Raw genomic sequence first — 21,004 nt, 5'->3', positions numbered from 1 at the left:
CCCTCAGCAAGGGCGCAGGCGCCGAGCTCCGCCGCGCGCACGCTCAGGCCAACGGGGCCGCGGAGCCCTTTCGACGTCACGCGGGCCGATGACGTCCCGCGACGAAGGCGTCACGCAAAGGGCAGGCGCGGTCATCGTGCGCCAGCCGCTGCCGCCTTCCCGCAGGGTCCGGCCCCGCCCCCTCAGGCACGCGCGCAGTGACGGCAGTGGCTGCTAGAGCAGTCGGCCTCTCAGCCGGTGTGTGTGTGTCAGAGAGCGTTGGAGGAGTTGATACCGGGTAGGTGTACCTTCCTCTGAATGGGTCACAGTGGATTAGCGCTTTAAAGAAAAGCAGAATAGAACTGCCTGACGCGCCGGGTGGCCTGGTTCTAGTAGAGGGGGAGAGTTAGGTCGGCGAGGGGGGACAGATCAGTCAGAGCAAAGTGTTTAGTGTGTGCATGGCCTATATAGAAACTGAGTTTGCCGGTGCAAGGGAACTACAAATCCCGGCGGTCTTTGCGGCTGCGGCACCTAGTACGCATGCTCTAGCCTTCACTTCCTGGAGTGGTGCAGCTGAATGTTCCTAATGTGAGGAGGTGCTTGGACACGAGTGTTTGGAAACGAAACCGAAAATACGGACGTATTTATCTGTCAACACTCCTGCTGCTTAAAAAAAACCTGTCATTACCTGGGGAAATTGGCTCATTTTGTTGAACAAACGACCTTTACAATATTATTGTATTTAGGAACATGGAATGTACCAGATGTTTATAAACAAGTTTTGAATGTATTCTTTTCTTCAGAAGAAAACAATAAACAATAAATAAATCTCCGTTTGGATGGTTGTAAATTTCGTTCGTGGCTTTGAGCCCTTGAATAATTTTCAGTCCAGTTGAGATTTATGTGGACTTTGGATATTTTGAAATATTTTACTGAATCAGAAAGCTTTGAATTGTGGCAGCTTAAATTTGTTTGATCACAGGAAACTTGTCAGTTTCTAATTAAAGGATTAGAGAAACATTGTAGGATTAGATACCCCATTAAAATACTTGGCTTCCTTATTGGGGAATTTTGCTGTCATTCAATGTATAAATAAGAGCAGGAGGCTCGACTTTGCTTGCTCTGCTTTTCAATATATTCTTGGCTGATCTGATTGTTGCCTTAACTCCACTTTCCTACCTGCTCAACATAACCTTTGACCCGATGGTAACCAATTGTCCTGGAGTTTCTGGAAATGTTTCATATTTCTGCCTATTATCTGACAGAGTTCCAGCTGTGCCATTGTTTTGTTTGTAAATGTGTGCACCAACTTTTTTGCATGTCATAGAATCTCTGCTGTGCAGACGGAGGTCATTTGGCCCAGCAAGTCTGCGCTGACTTTCGGACAGATCATCCCACCCAAGATCCCTATAGCACCATGTATTTGTCCTGATAATCCCCCAACCTTGATAGCTAGGGACACAAAGGGACAATTTAAAATGGCCAACCTACCTAAAGCTGAACATCTTTGGACTGTGGGAGGAAACTGGAGGACCTGGAGAAAACCCAGGTAGACACAGGGAGAACGTGTAAACTCCACACAGTCACCCAAGGCAGGAATTGAACCTAGGTTCCAGGCAGCAATGGTAACCTTGCCACCTGCTGAAAATGTCTTGATTTGGTTTCTGGGGCAATCAGCACCTGTCCACATCCACAAACCTGCTCTTGGAGAGCAGCACTCCTTGCTGTTACCCTTTTTGTTCTCATGAGTTTATGTTGATGCAAAAGTATCCTTTAAATTTTTTTCTGGGAGTCAGTCACCCTTCTTGATTTCCTTTATAGATCTAAAATCTGTCTTATTCAAAGTTGAATATATTTAGTGACCCACTGTCCACTGCATTTTGAGGCAATACATGTCATTGAAGTTGCATCATCCTGGAATTTTTAGAAATTACCATTGCTAAGCTGGCTTGACTCGCCACCAACAACGTTTATAGAAACATAGACTTGCTACATAAATGATTTAATTTGGCCTATCACGTCTGTTCCAGCTGAAGATAACAATTGTCTGTTCTCATCTCACTTTTCAGTTCTTGATATATAGCCCTGTCCACAGATCCATGTGCTTTTTTTTAAATGTGATAAAGGGTTCTGCCTCTACCATCCTTTCAGGTGGAGTTCCAAACCCTCAACCCTCGAGTGAAAAGTTACCTGTTAGCTTCCCTTTAAACCTTCCACCAAATACCTGGCTATTGACCGCTCTGCTAATGGACATAGGTCCTTCCTATCCATGTTATCCAGCCCTTCATTATTTGTTGCCTTGACACCTAGCATCTTCTGTTTTGATTAAAAATTAACCCAGTCCATTTGATCTTTCCTCATAAAATTCTCCACTTCTTCTCTGCCCTATATGGTACTGTGTAACAAGGCTAGTAGAATTAGGGATCTTCTTGTGAGGGATCCTCTTGGGAAGAGTGATCCTAGTATGGTTGAATTTCTGATGCAGATGGAGGATGAGAAAGTAGGGTCCCGAACCTGTGTACTCTGTTTGAACAGAGGGGAGTATGATAAGATGAGGGCGGAATTAGCAAATGTAGATTTGGGGTGCAGATTGGTTGGTAGGATGGCTGAGGAACAGTGGAGGACTTTTAAGGAGATCTTTTTTGGTACTCAGCAGAAATATATTCTGATGGTAAAGAAGGACTGTAAGAGAAGAGATAACCAGCCGTGGTTATCGAAGAAAATAAAGGAGAGTATTAAATTAAAAGCTGATGCGTTCAGAGCGGCTAAAAATAGTGGGTGATTAGAAGATTGGGAAAGATTTAAAAAACAACAAAGAATGACTAAGAAAGCGATAAAGAAAGGAAAGATAGAGTATGAAGCTAAACTAGCTCTAAATATAAAGAATGATAGTGAAAGTTTTTACAAATATATGAAGAGGAGACTGACTAGAGTGAATGTTGGACCCTTGGAGGATGAGAGGGGGCGTTTAGCGGTGGGTAACGAGGAAATGGCAGAGGCTTTAAATAAGTTTTTTGTGTCAGTCTTCACGGTGGAGGACACAAATAGCTTGCCGAGTATTAAAGATAGAAGGATGGTAGGAGATGAGGTCCTTTAATGCAGTTACTGTCACTAGAGAGGTAGTGCTTGATCGACTAACGGGACTGAAGGTAGACAAGTCCCCGGGACCGGATGGAATGCATCCCAGGGTTCTGAAAGAAATGGCAGAGGTGATAGCGGATGCCTTAGTAATTATTTATCAAAATTCGCTGGACTCTGGGGAAGTGCCGGAAGATTGGAAAACGGCGAATGTTACGCCGCTGTTTAAAAAAGTTAGCAGACAAAAGGCAGAGAATTATAGGCTGGTTAATTTAATGTCCGTAGTTGGAAAAATGCTAGAATCCTTCATCAAAGAAGAAATAGCGAGGCACCAAGAAAAGAATGGTTTGATCAAGCAGACGCAGCACGGATTCGTGAAGAGGAAGTCGTTGATGAATTTATTGGATTTCTACGAGGATGTGACTAGTGCGGTAGACAGAGGGAAACCAGTGAATGTGGTGTTTCTAGATTTTAGAAATCTAAAAGAAGGCGTTTGATAAGGTGCCTCACAGAGGCTGCTGCAAAAGGTTAGGGTGCACGGAGTTGGGGGTAAGGTGTTAGCGTGGATAGAGGATTGGTTGTCTAATAGGAAGCAGAGAGTTGGAATCAATGGCTGCTATTCTGGTTGGCAGTTGGTGACTAGTGGAGTGCCGCAGGGATCGGTACTGGGGCCTCAACTGTTTACCATTTACATAGACGATCTGGAGGAGGGGGCTGAGTGTAGGGTAATGAAATTTGCTGATGTCACAAAGATAAGTGGAAAAGCAAATTGCGTGGAAGGTGTGGAAAGTCTGCAGAGAGATCTAGATAGGCTGAATGAGTGGGCGAGGACCTGGCAGATGGAGTATAATGTTAGCAAATGTGAGGTTATCCACTTTGATAGAAATAATAGTAGGAGGGATTATTATTTGAAAGGTGAAAAGCTGCAGCGTGCTACGGTGCAGAGTACTCTAAGTAAGGTTTAACTGATGTTTATACAGCTCAAACATAATCTCCTTGCTTAATAATCTAAGGTATCCCTGTATGCCTTGACCACCATGTTTATCTGTCCTGCTATTTTCAAGGATATATAGACATACACTTCAAACTTCTTTTTCTTTATGCTTTTCAGAATGCAACCATCAATGGAAAATTCTCTTGTCTCATTACTCCTTTTCAAATGCGTTGCCTCTCAATTCTCTAGATTGAATTCATTGTGTCACTTTTCTGCCCATTTGACTAATCCATCGTTATTTTCCTGCAGTCTATAGCTCCCTTCCTCAGCATCAGTACATGGCCATTTCATAGCAGGGGACTAAACACTGAGTGAGATAACCTTCCAATCACGATGCCTGTTGACTATAATCTTTTTTTCCAAACCATCCTGTTAATCATGACCCAAATGCCAGTCTATCTTGATTCCATGGGCTTTGGATTTACTGATCAACCTGTTCTCTGGATCCATGTCAAAAGCCTTGCTAAAACTCATGTTGACTGCACCAGTTTCCTGCCCTTATCAGCCATCCTTGTTACTTCCTCAAAAATTGCAATTAAGTTAGTCAGACATTATCTTGTCTTAAATCCATTCTGTCTTCAATTAATCTGTGTCTTTCTAAATAATGATTTCTGTCTCCTTTAGGAGATTCTAGTAATTTGCTCACTGCCAAGCTAAGGCTGATTGGCCTGCAATTACTTAAGCTAGCCCTTCTGCCTCTTTAAATTTACTGCAACAGTGTTAGCAGGTTTCTGCCAATATGTCTGTAGCCTGAGAGGATTGGAAAGTGGTCAGAGCCTTTGCTATGTCTTCTCTTGTTTCCCTTAGCAACCTGAGATGCATTTTATCTGGCCACGGTGGTTCGTTCACTTTCAAGATGCCAAACATTTCCTCCTCCGCTTTATAGTACCCTTAATAAAATGTCCCAAGGTGCTTTGCAAGAACTGTAGCAAACAAAATTTGAAACTGAATCACATAAAATATTAGAACAGGGGACAGAAAATAAAGCTGCAAGATGTATTGCCTGAGGAGTTCTGTGAAGGAGAATGCAGGTGAAGTCAGAATATGAGGCTCTGCACCTGTAAGTGTTATGCCACACCATTCCTCCCCTCCTGAAATTCCAGATCTTCTTGGTGCACTGTCTCCAGGCTGAAGGGAACTATGTTTCTGCTGCTCTTTGGCCATTTCCATTCATACCTGGAAAACAAAAAAAAATTTTATAAATGCAGAACTGGCAGCGTCTGGAGAGACTGTGACTCTTTAGCAGAACTGAGAAAAATTTGGAACTCTCAAAGGTTTTGAACATCTTGCCTTCCCTCCCTGACTAGGAACCTGGACGCGGATGCCAATGATGTGGCAGAGGGAAGTAGTCATGGAAAAGCTCGTTAACAAGTGAATTGAGTTCCTAGTCCAGCAGGGACTAAGTGCATAAAATTCATCATCGGTGTTGCATGGTATTTGATGATGGAGGGCATCAACTGATGTCCACATACGCACATTTTTCAGCATCCGGGTTGAGAGTCATGGCTGATATTGGTTTTCTCACTTGTCCAGTATATTAAGGTCATTTGTCACATTCTGAATTAGTTGATTTGGTGCAGACTAAAAATTGAGCCTGGGATTTTGTAGTTTGATAATGCCCCAACTGTCTTTCTGCATTAGACCATTTGAAAGAATGTTGTTACAAATGTAAGGTAAATTATTAAAAATGTTTAATGTCATAAGTATAGTGCTGTTCAGATAACGTGACTGAGTGAACATAATTGGAGGTAATTGGTTGTACGTTGCAGAGGGCCTGAATGCCATTCTTCATTTTCAAAGCTAACTTTAGCACAGGTTGTTTTCTGTTTTAAAATGCAATACAATTGCTTTTTTATATATCTGAGTCAGCTGCTCTTGGTCCCTTCAGGATTGGGTTTGGCAGCCAGAATACTGCAAAATCTAGAGTTGAGGATGTATGCAGCTCAACTTAACTACATTGAAAATCAAATCCTCTGAATACATGCAGCAAGTGTTTTTTTTAGGTCCTCAGCTTCCAAAATCAGGCACAGATAATGTATTATTTTAAAAACAAAATGAGAGTTTGATCTTTTCTTCTGTAACATATTAACTCAAGTGCGTGAATATTTGGTCCCATGTTAGTAAATTAATTTTGGTTGTATCATTCTTGCATCTAATCAGTTCTAGCATTCATACACCTTTTAAAAAGAAATAGAATTAGTCCATGTTCTGGTTTTTAATGTATCTCTTTGTGTACCTTATATTATGTTTCCATTACATAGCGATTCAACTATTCTAGCTATAACTGCCTGAGTTTATATTTTCCTTATTTGAGAAACTCGCTATCTCAGTTGAATAGTTTCAAGTTCTTTCCATTCTTGTTCTGCCTACAGATTTTGCAAATCCCGGTAGCAATTTGATACCCTTCCTATGGATCAGTGAGTCTGGATTAAATGGAACTACCTCGTCTAACAGGAGCTTTGCGCTCCTTTTCAAATGTCACTAGACAAGATGAATATATTGCAGATTCTTCAGAGATGATGGTGGGTTTTTGCAATTACATTTTCCATTTCAGTCTGATCTAGTTTAAAATCAAGTAAAGACAAATGCATCCCAGAGACCATTTCAGTGATAAGACCATGTCTACATTACAATATTTAGTGCAAGTACAACTTAACTCTTTGAAAACTGTATCTAGATTTCGACAGTAAAGACGAACAAGACAGATTTTGCAATTTCAATTTATACATAAATCCCTGAAGAAGGCTTTTTAGGACTTTTGTTTAATCAAGTCATTATCTATAAACTGTACAAGCGCTAAATTAATGAGCACTTGCAAATTTGAAATGCACACGTTCTTCATTTTTTGAGGTTATGAATTCCTGCTCATTTTTCCTTGGAAAATAGGGTGAAAGAAATGGTTTGCTTACTGAACAATTCCCTCCAGAATAACTGAGACAGTACAAATCTGTGCCTTCTCACTTATTTGAATTGAGACATAATTGTAGTCTGCAAAGGACTGCAGGTTATTGCTTTCATTTGTAATACGTGAACATTATTTGGGAGTTGGTGGTGGAGAGAGTGTTTATGTTGTGTTTTCTTTCTTGTTTTGTGAAGAAGGTGATTCTTCCTGTTATTGCAATTCTGTACATGCAGGCGACATTCAGGAAGCTAAACTTAAATGGCTGTTCTTCACACACGAATCTGGATATTAGCATATTGGGCAGTACAATAAGCCCAAGCATGTCCTCTTAATTCGATGCCTTTGCATTTATTGGCCTTATGGCACTCTGGATCTCTACTGCCTGCTGGTGGCTTATGTAGGAAGAATTTACAAGTTGATTCACAATGTGTTCGGTCACACTATGCACCTTCTTTGATTATCAAGTCCTTGAGTGGGAATTGAATCCACAACTTCTGTTCAGAGGCAGGGCTGCCACCCGCTGCACCAAAAAACTTGTATTTACCTCAGAGAAGCTTAAAGTACAGGAAGAAGTTGTTTATCCATCATATTGGTGCTATTTGCTTTATTTGAGCAATCCAAACCTCCTCATCTGGTCTCAATTTATCCTTAAACCCTAATTTGTCTCTAATAAAGAAGTATTTCTCCTGTTTTTACTTAAAAGTGGCACAGTCTTTGAATGAACTGCTTGCTATAGCAAAATATTCCGTGTTTCAGCAACCTTTGAGAAATTCCCCCTAACCTTGCTCTGAAAATTTTAAATTGGTAACTCCTTGTCACCACTTCAGAGAAAATAATTCTTCATTTTGTTTAAAATCCTCTATTAAATCTCCTCATACTCATTTATGTTTAAATTGTACCTCCAGTTTCTCCTCTTAACCATATTTTTCTTCTCAGGAGCGGCCTGATGTATCTGCTGTGTGCACTTAATATGGCTGTAATGTCCTTCCTAGACTAGGGCATTTAAAACTTCAATAACCGCAGTCCATTCAATTTTTTGTACTATTTTGTAAAATCATCATCTTTATTTTAGTTCTTGATACCCTGATTCTTAGCTGTCAAAATACTTTTTTGTAGAGTTTTATTTGTCTGGAATGTATGTTTTTATGTTGATCTGCACCTTTCTATATCTTTCTATTGAGTGTATCTTATTCATTCTAAAACTTGATTTCTTCACAATAAAATGCATTTTCCCATTCCCAGAAACAGCTTGAAATTTAATACATCTTTCCTTATTTTCCTGATGGTTTCCAAGTTTGGTGGTTGTTTTGCACAAAGCCTAAGTCCGAATCAACCATAAACACGGGGAGAAAATGGGTCTTGGCAAAGGCCTTTTAAAATACATTGCTGTTTCTTGTTAGCCAGCTAGTTTTTTATCAATTTTTTTTCTATTCTGAGACACCTTATAAAATACTTTCAGATCCATATAGACAACCTTCTCTATAATAACCCAGTAGGTCAGTTCTTAAATAAAAACCTCTATTCAATTTTTCAAATGCAAATTGCTTTTAGCAAATCCATGGTGGCTACTCTTGATAAACACAAGCATTTCTCAAATATTGACTAATTTTGTCTCAAGTTATGAATTCTTAAGAGTTTCCCCACAATTTATGGTTAGGCTTAATAGAGTACATGCAGAAAGGGTGTTTTCCTTGGCTGGGGGATCTAGAACTTGGGGACACAGTCTCAGTATAAGGACAAGCCATTAATGATTGAGATAAAGAGAGACCTTTTTCAGTCATTGGGTGATGGACCCTTGAATTTCTTTGCCTCAGCGTCGATGAGTATGTTCAGACTGAGGTTGATAGATTTATATTAAAAACATCAAAAGAAATTGGGATAAGGTTGGAATATTTTGCTGAAGTAGAAGATCAAGCACCATCTCAATGCATAACAGAGTGGCTTCAAGGGCTGAATGGCCTACTGCTGTTCCTATTATGTTATACAACTGGTGGATTAATTGGATCACTATTTCCTGATTTATCCATTTTTTCCCACTTCTGATGAAATTGTTACATTGGCAGCTTCTCCAGTCCCAGTACTAAGTTTTGGAAATTTAGCCAGACTTGAGAACTTGTGGCCAGGGATACTGTTCTTTTGGACTTAACCTGCATCAATTACGTGCCATCTGCCAACAGTTCTGATTTATTTTAATAGCTCGATGAACCTCTACAATGAACTCCATAGACAACTCTTTGAAAAGGATCGCTGTTCTAACTCACCAGGCCCCACTTTTCTGTCCTATAGGCAGTTTGGAAATTGTAGACTGTTTTTTGTTGTAAAAGATGGATTGTTTAGAATAGTATTAACAGCATTTCCCTTTGGCTTTGTTGAAATGATTGTCTTCCAGGTTAGTCTGAAGTCACAGTCCTAGTTATTTTTAGTTCAGAGACTGATAGCTGTCTCCTTAATGGTCCAATTGAGCATTGTAGCCCCGAGACCCACTTGACCTAATGAGACTCTGGAATTTAAGTATTTTCTTGAACAAGTTAGACTTCTGTGGCAGAAAGTCCCAGAAAGAGAAATTGAATTTTCACAAAGAACCACGTGTATTAAATATATCTACCAGCATGCTCACCAGTATTCTTGCTGTAACTACTACCAGTATATAATGCAAAAAAAACTTCCAAAGTGATGTGCAATTTAAAAAAAATGTACTTGCTTATGCTTCTCTCTCTCTGTCCTTTCCTTTATTTCTCTTTGTGCTTGTGAGTGTGTTTGCCTTTTTGTTTTTAATTCACCATTTCCACCTGCCACCATAACTGATTACATTCCAAATAACAGCTCCTCTGTTCTGCACTGAACAGGCAGCCTGTTCTCTCCATTTACTATCCCAGCTCTAATCTCCCTTTCCTTTTAAAGCCCTCTAAAGTCCTTTCCTTTCTGTTTTGCAGTTCTATGCCTATCCCTCCAAAAATCTATCTTAGTGCCTTATCCCAACCAACTATGGCCTGGATTTTCACTCTTCAGGCGGGTGCGCTGAGTATGGGAATCTCCCAATTCCCAATACGCACCTCAGGGAAAATTGCTCAACTGGCAGGATCTTTGTTCTGTTGGGGGTGGGTGCTGGATGGCACCAGGCCCACTACTGTCAGATCAGAGATGGCCATAGGGACTGCAAAGTGTCAAGATGGGCTAGTTAAAAGACCAGCATTGGCTCCTTTATGAATAATGTTTCCTTCAGCCCACAGTTGTTGGTAGAGCCTTCATCAGGCTTGATCCACTCTCTGGGATTCCTTGCTGATATCCTCTACAGCCATGCTTCTCTTTCTACTTTTTTTTCTGAAAGCTTACCTTTTCAGTCAGACCTTCATTCATCCCTGCTTAACCTTCCCACTGTGTGTGTTTTTTTTTCCTATATCTTTTATCTGTTTTCCTTCTCTTTCTGTAGGTCACTGTTGGATGCTTTTTGTGTTAAAGGCACTATATAAATGCAAATTGTTTTACTTTTTGTAATTTTCGCTTCAATAGCAAATGAATGACCATTTGAAAAGGATTGAGTACATCTTAGAAAGTACTTCTTGTGCATTCTTGTGCGAGATGTTCTGCCTTTTTAAGTATTTTGCAAATAGCTAGTTGTTAAAAGTCAAACATATCCCATAGTTGGAGTGCCCAGTCTGTGCTATCTTGGCTGCATTTTCACTTTTGGCAGTGAACAAAAAAAAATCAAGGCTGCTCAAACATTTTGGTGAAAGACTGACAAAGAACTCTATGTCTGGATGTGATCAGCGTATTTAATGCAGTGATTATGGAACTTTGGTAAATTGAGCAACGTTATGGCCAGAATTTAGCTGCCCCGCCTGCCATGGGAATCGAAGCGGGTGAGAGCGGACCGTGGGAAGGTCCAGTGACATCGGGCAGGATTTTACAGTCTCGGGATGAAGGAGGCTGAAGTATTCTGCCCTGAGTCTGAACTTCAGTGCTAGTCAGTATGTAGACTGTACATCCCAATGAATGGCTAATTGAACCAAACAATATGTTCCTCTAGCTATTCGTTACAGGTAGTGTACAGATCATATTCAACCAATCTGTGCTTGCAATACACAGAACAGTCAAATGGTAAATGTGATTTGCTAATTGGCAGCACTGCGGGACAATTGTAAGCATGCTGATAAACATACTAACAACCAATTTTAGATAATCAGTGAGGCTCGTACCATGGCTCAATTCTGCTGGCAAGGAGTAACATTCATTCGTATGCAGGGACCAGTTTTCTGCAAAAAAAAAAGAATATGTTCAAGCTTTCCATCTTATTTGGATTATGAGAAACCTGAGAAACCTTTGCTTTCTCCATTGCTGCACAATGGCCAATTAGTGTTGACTTGCCAAAGCAATCTGCACCCCTTTTTTCCTGAAGTATTAATTGTTATATAATTTGAAATTTGGCATTCTTGCTTTTGTCCTGATGAATGCAAAGTGAAAAGCTTCAGCAACACTTCTCTCTTTTCAACAGTGTTCAAGTTCTGTACTAGTTAGTGACTGCAAATTGTGATACATAATGATTCATAACAAAAGCATGAGTAGTCCTTGAACTTGAGTTCTGTTCATGAAGTGACATCTGAAACCCGATTAACCCAAATGCATTCTTGTTTTCTTGGTAAATGCATATAATTGGTAGCATTGCTAAGTCATATATCCAGGATGCTTGCAGAATGCTTTGCTAAATGGAGCAAATATTTGCCATTTGAAAGGAAGCTATGTTTGAGAATCTATCTACCATTTTATTTCTCTTTGAATTTTAGGTTTTGTATACCGATGACAGTATACAAATAGCAGTGTATCTACTTTCATAATTAAATATCAACACTTTGCGTTTTTTTAGTTCTTGTTTGCCTGAACTATGTTTAATTGAAAACATGAAGCACTTTTTGTGGAAGTCTGCAGTTTTAATTAATCGTATTACAACTGAATAAAGGCACTTTAGGCTATTTCCTTAAAATAGGGGAGACAAAATAGCTGTCGATTAATGGCTACACAATTGCATGAACAATACAGTTAAAATTCTGTTGCTGTACGTTTGTTAGTGCAGAAATGACTGCTCACATATTTATAATCTTTAAACTATATTTTCCTCACAAATATGAATGTAGAACATAGAATATTACAGTGCAGTACAGGCCCTTCGGCCCTCGAAATTGAAGTTCCAGCGTTTTAGATTTTACAATGATTATTGTTAGTTAACTGCCAGTCACCATCAACTGATGCAGGATGGTGTCGGGTCTACCACTCCCAGGAGCAAATAAGAGGTGGCTACAGGGGCTGCAAAATGTTACGATGGGCTAGCTAAAAGGCCGACATTGGCTGTTTTTGTGAATATGTTCCCTTCAACCCACAATTCTTGTTAGACCCTTCATGGCAACAGCTCTGCCGATCAAAATCTGCTTGCCAACCAAACAGCACTCTCCTTGTACAGCATAAATTGTTGTTTTCCTCTTAAATTGGTATTCTGGCAATATACCCTGATGAGTGCAAGTAAAAATTGTTGACATCTGTTTGTATGGGATGTTATTTATTTTTAGGATCTGTTTTTTGTTTACTGGATGGAGATTATGTGGTTACCTGTTACCTAATTTTTATCTGTTTTTCAACATACCATTCACAGGTCAAAAGATCAAAGCTGAAAGACCATTCTTGCAAAGCAGAGTTGACCTGGAAAGATATAACCCATTTAGTTGAGAAAGTGGCACAGAATGAGCATCAAAATGTTAGTGAAAATGTGACAAATCTCTTAAAAGCTGCCAGACAACTTGGTAAGTCAATATAGAGATTCTGCTTGTTGTTAAATCTTTGCATAATGTTTTTCTTAAAAAGGAGAATGTGTACTGGATCACAATTTCTTTCAGTGAAGTATGAGCTCTTAAAAAAAATGTGGGAGATGACTTATTACTTATAGTTGGTTGCCCCAAGAAGTTGACATTGATAGTCATCTTACTTTTTGAACTACTGTAATTTTATGGTACCACAATAGTGAATTCTGTAATTTTCATCCAGTTATGATGAAGGGAATGTCCAGGTTAGGATGGTGTGTGATTCAGGGGCAGTGGTGTTTTCACGATTTTCTATTCTTTGCCCTTTTGCTGCTCATATTCCGAGGGTGGGAGATGTATTGGAATTTTAAAGGTGTCCCAATTTACACATCTGTGAATAAAGTAATTCTATAAATGAAGAGAATTCTCTCAAACTTTCATTTTATTATGAGTGGATCAGAAATTTTTCCAATATTGACCAAAATTTGAAGTTTATTTATTAGTCACAAGTGAGGCTTGTATTAACACTGCAATGAAGTTACTGTGAAATTCTCCTAGTTGCCACACTCAGGCACCTGTTTGGGTCAATGTATCTAACCAGCACATCTTTTGGACTATGGGACGAAACCGGAGCACCCAGAGGAAACCCACGCAGTTTGCACAGGGAGAATGTGCAAACTCCACACAGAGTGACCCAAGCCGGGAATCAAACCCAGGTCCCTGGCGCTGAGGCAGCAGTGCTAACCACTGTGCCACCGTGCCATCCCAATTTCAAAAATTAACATTTTGCCCACCCTTGATGTCTAATGTAATGGGTCATCTTCAGGAGATACAGCATCATTTCGCTTGCAAGTGTCAGTAGATTATTTGATAGTGGGAAATATCACAGTCGAGGCTGTTTTTGCTTTTGCTTGATATCCATATATGCATGGCACACACATTGCTTTCAGGGATTCTGAATAATGAATGGGAATGATAGCTGTATCTGATTTTTTAAATACTCTCTCTTTCTCATCTTGGGTACTGAGGCTGATTGTAAATCTCCTAACACTGTCCTAGTTGTGATCAGTTAACTTAGCAGAGATCAGAGTTTCAACCAAAACTTGAAAAACACGAATATTGTTAACAGGTACTGTTCACAGGAACACTTTCAATTGTTAGTGATTATCAGCAAAGTCGTAAACACATCAATTTAATGTATTTGATTTCATTGTAAATGGTGAACAAAGCAAATATTTTGTAAAATGTTTTAAAATTTCCTGAATAATGAATAACAGTGGCGTATCTAGGATTATTTTGGCATTCTGTGAAATACCTGGGTCTGATATTCTGTGAAGTTACGTTTGTTCAGTGAATACTTAATTTGTAATAAATTTGTGGACACAACGGTTTATTATATCTACAGCTGTACAGTGCTCTGTTTTAACCATGACTTGACTGTCGACTTCTAGTCTTCTTGACTTGACTTCTAGTCTCCTTGACTTGACTTCTAGTCAAGATACAGGGGAAGGTATTCAAATATTTGGTCAAAGAACCATGAGGAAGATCCTTAAAATATGGCACTTCAACCTTGAAAGAAACTAGTCAGATGTGACCATATAGAGTTATATGCTATTGTATAATAATTCAGATTGGCTGCTGCACTTGCTTATATCACAACAGTGACATGTTGTAATGTAAGCATTACATTAAAACATGCACTACTCTTCCAAAATTTAACTGGCAGTGAAGCATTTGGGATATTTTGAACATGTGAAATAGCTCTTTATAATGTATTCAGAAAGATGACATTCGAGTATACTCAAACTTCAAACAAACCACTGTTTTCTAAAAGTAGCAAAAATCTATCCCTCCAGCTTGAAAAGGGATATTATCTTCATATTGGTAACCACCCCTACTTTACATTGGAAAACAAAAGACTTATGGAAATTTAACTAGACTGCCCTCTAAATCTTTAGTTAATAGTATGGAGTTCCAGTGTCCCATGACTGGATCAATTCTTTGGTTGGAGTCACTCCAGGATGCATAGGAGGATTCCTCCTTGGCAGTATCATAGAATGAACAAATGTGTAAGTTAATGTGACGTTGAGTGCTCTCCAGCCGGTAAAAGCCTTGTGTAAAAGGCATAAACCACAGCTTCATTTTTGTCTCAGCAAGTTTCTCCATTAAAGCAAGAAAATCTCTGCATCAATTTCCATCCTCTGCAGCAGGTACAGATGCTCCTTATTAGTTCACAGGTCAGGTTTGAGATTGCTGATTTGACACAGCACATCATGTACTGCTAAGCAAGTATTTAATTTTTCTGTGCCATTGTTCATGAACATTATGGAACCTGGAATGTGAAGTTGGGTTACTAAAATCTCGCTCAGATGAAGCGTGATCATGGTTTTGTCACCAATATTGTATACTAAAACCAGTGAAGCAATATATTATGGATGAGGTAAAAATAGAAAAGTACAGGCAGCATAGCTGCATTTGTGATGCTACTTTATAAAATAAGATGCAAATAAGTTTATTGTTTTCTCTCTCAAACAACTTATTTTTGTGGGCTTTTCTTATGGCCCGATGTGCTGCTTGCTAAAATGGATTTCTGTTAATGAGAAAAAAATTCCTTGACAATGATGCACTGAAATAACAGCAAGAACCACAAATGCACTGCTAAGAGAAGAATAGACAAATATAACCAACAAGTCGATGGTACAAGACTATTGGATTTTCTGTATAGACACTTATGAAAATCTGTTACTTCGGTAGTAACAGTTGCTCATATGAGAAACTTGAACACTTGTGTGCAAGTTGAGTCACACTACACTATCTTTGTAACACAGTATAATCTGAGGCATTAACAACTGTGCCATGTTGTAATCTGAATTAAGTCTGAACTGATCACAATTCCACACAGATCCTATTCTCATAACCCCAAACATTTACCCTACTAATCCCTCTGACACCAGGGTCAATTTAGCATGGCCAATCAACCTAACCCGCACATCTTTAGACTGTGGAAGGAAACTGGAGCACCCAGAGGAAACTCGCACAGACACAGGGAGAATGTACAAACTCCACACAGACAGTGATCTGAACCAGGGTCCCTGGCATTGTGAGGCAGCAGTGCTAACCATTGTGCCACTGTGCCGTACCAATCAATTCATGTATTTTACATGTCCACTGCTTCAATTATTGCAAAGGCAGACCAGGCAAACACTTGGTGAGATAATCCTAATATGAATCAATAAGATACTTTATTTCACAGTGAGGTGATTGCATAGAATGAGTTATGATTGAACTCACTTAATTCAAACAGTACAAATTCCTGCAATAAGACAAAATGAAGAATATGTCATCACGCTGCCCCTACATCAGGGGATCGTACATACTTCGTTTAAGTATATGACTTCAAACTGTTCCTTTAGTGCTTCCAAACTTGACAAAAGCCCTTGCATAAAAACCTAACTGTTCTTGCAGTTTTCCTGTTTAAAAATACCCGGCCTGCACACTTGCCTTGTGTATCGTGTATCTTGTACCTTGTACCCCTTTGTTCAAAAACAAATCAAACGATTTCCGTTCTAATAGTTGAGGTGTTTTTTGTTCATGAGATAAATAAACAACATGCTTATTAGCCACAGTCTGTGATGGCAACAGCAAAGCTCATGAGCATCTTAACTAGCTTTTACCTTTTGTCTTTTGTTTTGCTTGCTTGAGTAAATAAAAGTAAATCTTTAAAACAAACATTTCGCCATAATTTCTTATGTGGAAAACAGCCAAAAAGAAGACGGTGACTGCCATCTCCTTCGTACTACATCACTTTGACTTCAGCCACTGGGTTGAATGCCCCATCACCTGTTGACAACACTTTGTGCCTTGTTTTGTAATATAAATAGTTATGGATATAATCTTAGACTGGAGAATTGAATGTTATTTGTAATCGTTCTACACTATTTAAAGCTGGTGTGCATGTGAAGACAAAAAAAGCATTGAACACTGTCCAATGTCTTGGTCATGTCATAGTCTAAATGGAGCTGACTGATTTAGTCCAAATGCTTGAAGTTGGCAGCTCATCATTGCATCTCGCAACATAATCTAATACAGTTTTCTTGAGCGGCATAAACCAAATCTCATCCCAAATACTGTTCATGTAGATTTTTTATTCAGCTGCTCAAACTGAATAAAGCTTTCTCCCTCATATTTGTTCAAAATATTCTACCTCTCCTATGCTGTGCTCTGAATCATGTACTTTCACACTAGGAGCTTTGGACTCCTTACCCAAGGAAAGATATACTTGTTTTGGAGAGAGTGCAGCAAAGTTTCACTGATCTGATTTGTGGGATTAAGGTTTGTCCTATGCAGAAAGATTGAGTAGGCTGGGATATATTACCTAAAGGGGTCGACGGTTTGAGGCTGAGGTGCTGGAGTAGTGGTATTGTCACTTGACGAATAATCCAGAGATTCAAGGTAATGGTCTAAGGATTCAAGTTTGAATCCCAGCATGGCAGATGGCAAAATTTGAATTCTTAAGTAGTTTGATGGGGTAGGGCAGGAATATTATAATATATTTAAATTTATGGCAATCAGGTTCACGCCCTCTTTGGGCCTGAACCTGATTACATGCTGGCAGGGGTGGGCAAGATCTCAAACTGAGATCTCAGCACTACAAATCCCTTTATGGCCCTCTTGTGAGAGTTAGCGGCCATAGCAGGATTTGCATCTGTGGCGAACGGGTTCAGAAATTGTGGCCTTTATTTCAGCAGAATTTTGCATGTTTTTAATTCCTAGCATTACAAAAGAATACGGCACATGAAAATTAAGAAATGATTTGTGCAACGTAGTTAGTTTTGTGATGCTTAGTTAATAGACATTGAAGAAAAATGAAGTTATTTTCTCATTTTTCTCCTGTCCATTGAGTCCTCATTGGTAGATAACAAATGAATCAAAATGCTCTTCATTTTCTTCGTTTAGTCAAGCGCGTATTTTGCTCATAAGCGGATAAGTTCTTATTTCAGAAGCCTATCATTAAATTCTTTCCTGCATATTTATGATGCTTTTAAAAAGCATGATGCAACAGACTTACAATTAATCCAAGACTTTTAATTATATAGATATGAAATACAGTGTTGCTGTGGTACTGTTAGGTAATCAGCAAAGGCAGCAAGGTAAAGCTTTGAATATTAAAGTTTACGGTTCTTTTTTAAATGATTAACGTAACACAATTTTCTCTGGCCAACGTAGTGCTACATTTGCACAGAAGACCTTTTAAGCTGTTAAGCAGATGAATGATATGCAGGAATGGGTCAGATATGGTTCTGAACCCTCCAGCAAAGAGCAATCAATGCACTTTGTTTGATGCACTGTCTCTTTCAAAAATTCAAGGTTATTTGCCATTTATAAAAGATTTATAGTTTAAAAATCTTCATTTTTTGTACAGTTTATTTAGCAGATTCACTTACTGTGCATTGTGTTCCTTACAACAAGTGTACTAAGCTTATTAGGTGGCTATCTTTATGCTTTTATAAAACAATTACTTTGACACATTTCATCCAAGGTCATGATGTGCTCAAGGTGACATGCATTTTGCATTAGTGTAAATTTCAGAGCCACTTTGTTGAAAGATCTTCTGAAGTCAAACAACTGCTGCTTTCAGATGTATAGAACTTCAGTTACAGTGTCTAAAATTCAGTAATTACGTCTTGAGAGCTTTTATATAGTTTGTTTGTTGAAATGGTAGAATTCTTAGGCCACATGCAGACAATAATATATTCTGATAAAGTTTTAAACTGTCCTATATATATATCCCAAAACTTGCCCAAAGGTAAAGAATTTTAAACTTAATAGCTTGCATTTAAATAGTTCCCTTTTTATAGAAGGTGGAACTGTAATATACATGAAATACACAGTTTAAAACTGGATTAAGAAGCAGCACTTGCATAGCAAATAAAGAAAGAATAACAAAGAATGTGATTATGGCTATAAAAGCAACATTTTTTAAAAGAAAAACACAAAAATATGGAATTGCATATGACTCGAAGTATGCACGACTCGGCCCTATGTACATATGCTTTCAAATGGGGGATAAATCCAAAAAGCTGAATATTAAAAAGTTAAATCAGAAAGTAGCTAAGGCCAAAATGTTCTGCTCAAAGGGTAGAATGGCCTACTCCTGCTTCCAGTTTCCATGCAAGTCAAATATGAACAGCAAATAATCAGAACGATTGGAAAAGAAAATGTAAATGTAAAAGATTGTGTTCAGATGTACAATAGACTTCTGAACCAAGAACAACTTGGTCTTGGATAAACAAAATTGGATGGTGAAGTCCAAAATGAACAACTGAATCACTTCAATCCAGACAGCGCTGAGGGAGAGAGAGGTAAATTAATTTGCGTTTTTGTTTTCCATGGCTTTATTGCTGCAATGATATTTCGTTTGGTTTTATAGGATTGTGTTGAAAATGACTTGGAAATCAGTTAATTTTCTTTCATAGTCTAATGCTTAAAGTTAGTAAGATTGAAAAATCGAGATTATCTATAAATGGCAGAAAGAATTTGAATTGAAGATTTTTTTGTCCGTATTGAGCATGGAAGGAAGAAGAGCACGTACAGTCCTAATGTAAATTTCTGGATAGACTTGTTGATGCATTTAAATGATTTTGTGGTCCAAAACTTTGTATATTAATTGCATCACCTGTGATTAAATATTCATGGTTAGTTTCTGTGTTTGTAGATTTGATTTTACATTCTGACGTTTGCAGTTTGATATCTGTTGTCTGTGATGAGTCTACTTGTGCAGTGGCAGGTAGGGCTTGTGCTGCTGTGTGATGCTTGTTGAGTGTTGTCATTGCTGAATTGTGCAGAGACCTTAAGACTAGAGTACTTCAGTTTCCAATTAAGTAGTGGTCTCACTGAAATGTAATCGTTAGAATCTCAACACCAGGTTAAAGTCCAACAGGTTTATTTGGTAGCATCAGGTGAAGGGGCAGCACTCCGAAAGCTCGTGCTACCAAATAAACCTGTTGGACTTTAACTTGGTGCTGTGAGATGACTTACTGTGCCTCCCCCAGTCCATCGCCGGCATCTCCACATCATAAAATGTAACTGAAGTGTCACTTATTCAGAAGTTCATTCCTTACCAGTTATGGCCTATGCTGCAATTTGTTCACAGATTTTTTTGCACAGTTAAAAAATACAATTTTTGTGTTATGTGCGTACTTAACAAAGGAAAATCAAAACTAAGCAAAGAGTATTTAAACATTTTTTCTTAACAAGGGTTGGAATGATCTGGGGATGTGTTGAATTAGCACCAGTGCAGATATTTTGGTATAAATGTGCCGTCTGCGTAGTTGCCTTGCTTAATTTCAAACACTTGGACTTCCCTGCCCAAATAGGTCAGAAAACATTTGCTGCTCCATTTGTTTTAAAATAAATGCTGCCAAAGAAATATCTGTCTTGAAATGAGTCTGCTCTAATCTATTCATTTGTAAATTCATACTGTCACACTGATGTATTGTCTGAAGACTAATTCATGAAATGGAAGTTTGAATAGAGGGAACACGAGGTTTAAAAAAAACAGATTGGGTCATTTTGCAGCTCGATATCATCTGGGATTAGAAAAACGAAAGGTTCAGCAAAAGCACACTATTTCACGTTAAATTAAGTCCTTGACAAATTGTGTTAAACTTAATTTGGTGTAATAAAGAAGAAAAAGTGATCAAAATTTCACAAGTGGCCCTTGCAGTGCAGTGATGCAGCGTGACCAGCTAAGAATTGACTTCCTAAAAGATTAAGATCTAGCCAAGATCTTAAATAAAAGTCAATTATCATATTATTTCTCTTCAAAGAGTGGCTATAATTAATGTCACCCTTGAGATTTATGTCTTTACACCTGTCTCATAACTCAATAATCGCTTTTATTTGGTAATAACCAAACAAAAGAGAGAAATTAGCTCTTGAATCTGCAGCTCCACAAATTACATTACATTTTAAATATGTTAAGAACGCCACTGATATTAAATGCGAGCGTATCCCAAAACCCAGAAGGGTAACTTGGAACACCAGTCCTTAGCGATGGATATTTCAATTTGGTATAATGTGATAAAAGATAAGCAAATAGGGAGAAACAGCCTGATCTTGTTGTGATCGATTAATAAAGAATATTTATTAACTTAAGAAAAACACACAACATGAAGGACTATGATACACTACATTAGTATAGTTAGCTATACAGACGGCTATACACACAGCACCTCATGACATTACCCTTTTGTTCCCAACTAC

At 38.6% G+C, this 21,004-nt stretch overlaps 1 protein-coding gene across 1 annotated transcript in view; it reads left to right on the top strand.

The window, feature by feature from the left end:
* The first annotated feature begins 200 nt into the window (after nt 1-200).
* Nucleotides 201-21,004, top strand: part of ascc3 (activating signal cointegrator 1 complex subunit 3) — a 522,713-nt gene continuing 501,909 nt past the window's right edge. Inside the window, exons 1-3 of the mRNA XM_080192820.1 lie at nt 201-277; nt 6,424-6,573; nt 12,595-12,742. Of these exons, the coding sequence (XP_080048946.1) occupies nt 6,484-6,573; nt 12,595-12,742 (238 nt within the window). The 5' untranslated portion in view covers nt 201-277; nt 6,424-6,483. The remainder of the gene's footprint in view (nt 278-6,423; nt 6,574-12,594; nt 12,743-21,004) is intronic.

The sequence above is a fragment of the Carcharhinus amblyrhynchos genome, chromosome 7, assembly GCF_965287045.1.
Source record: "Carcharhinus amblyrhynchos chromosome 7, sCarAmb.v2.hapA, whole genome shotgun sequence".
In the NCBI taxonomy this organism is placed as follows: Eukaryota; Metazoa; Chordata; class Chondrichthyes; order Carcharhiniformes; family Carcharhinidae; genus Carcharhinus; species Carcharhinus amblyrhynchos.
The sequence above is the reverse complement of the archived record's forward strand: the minus strand, read 5'-3'. Positions and strand labels throughout refer to the sequence as shown.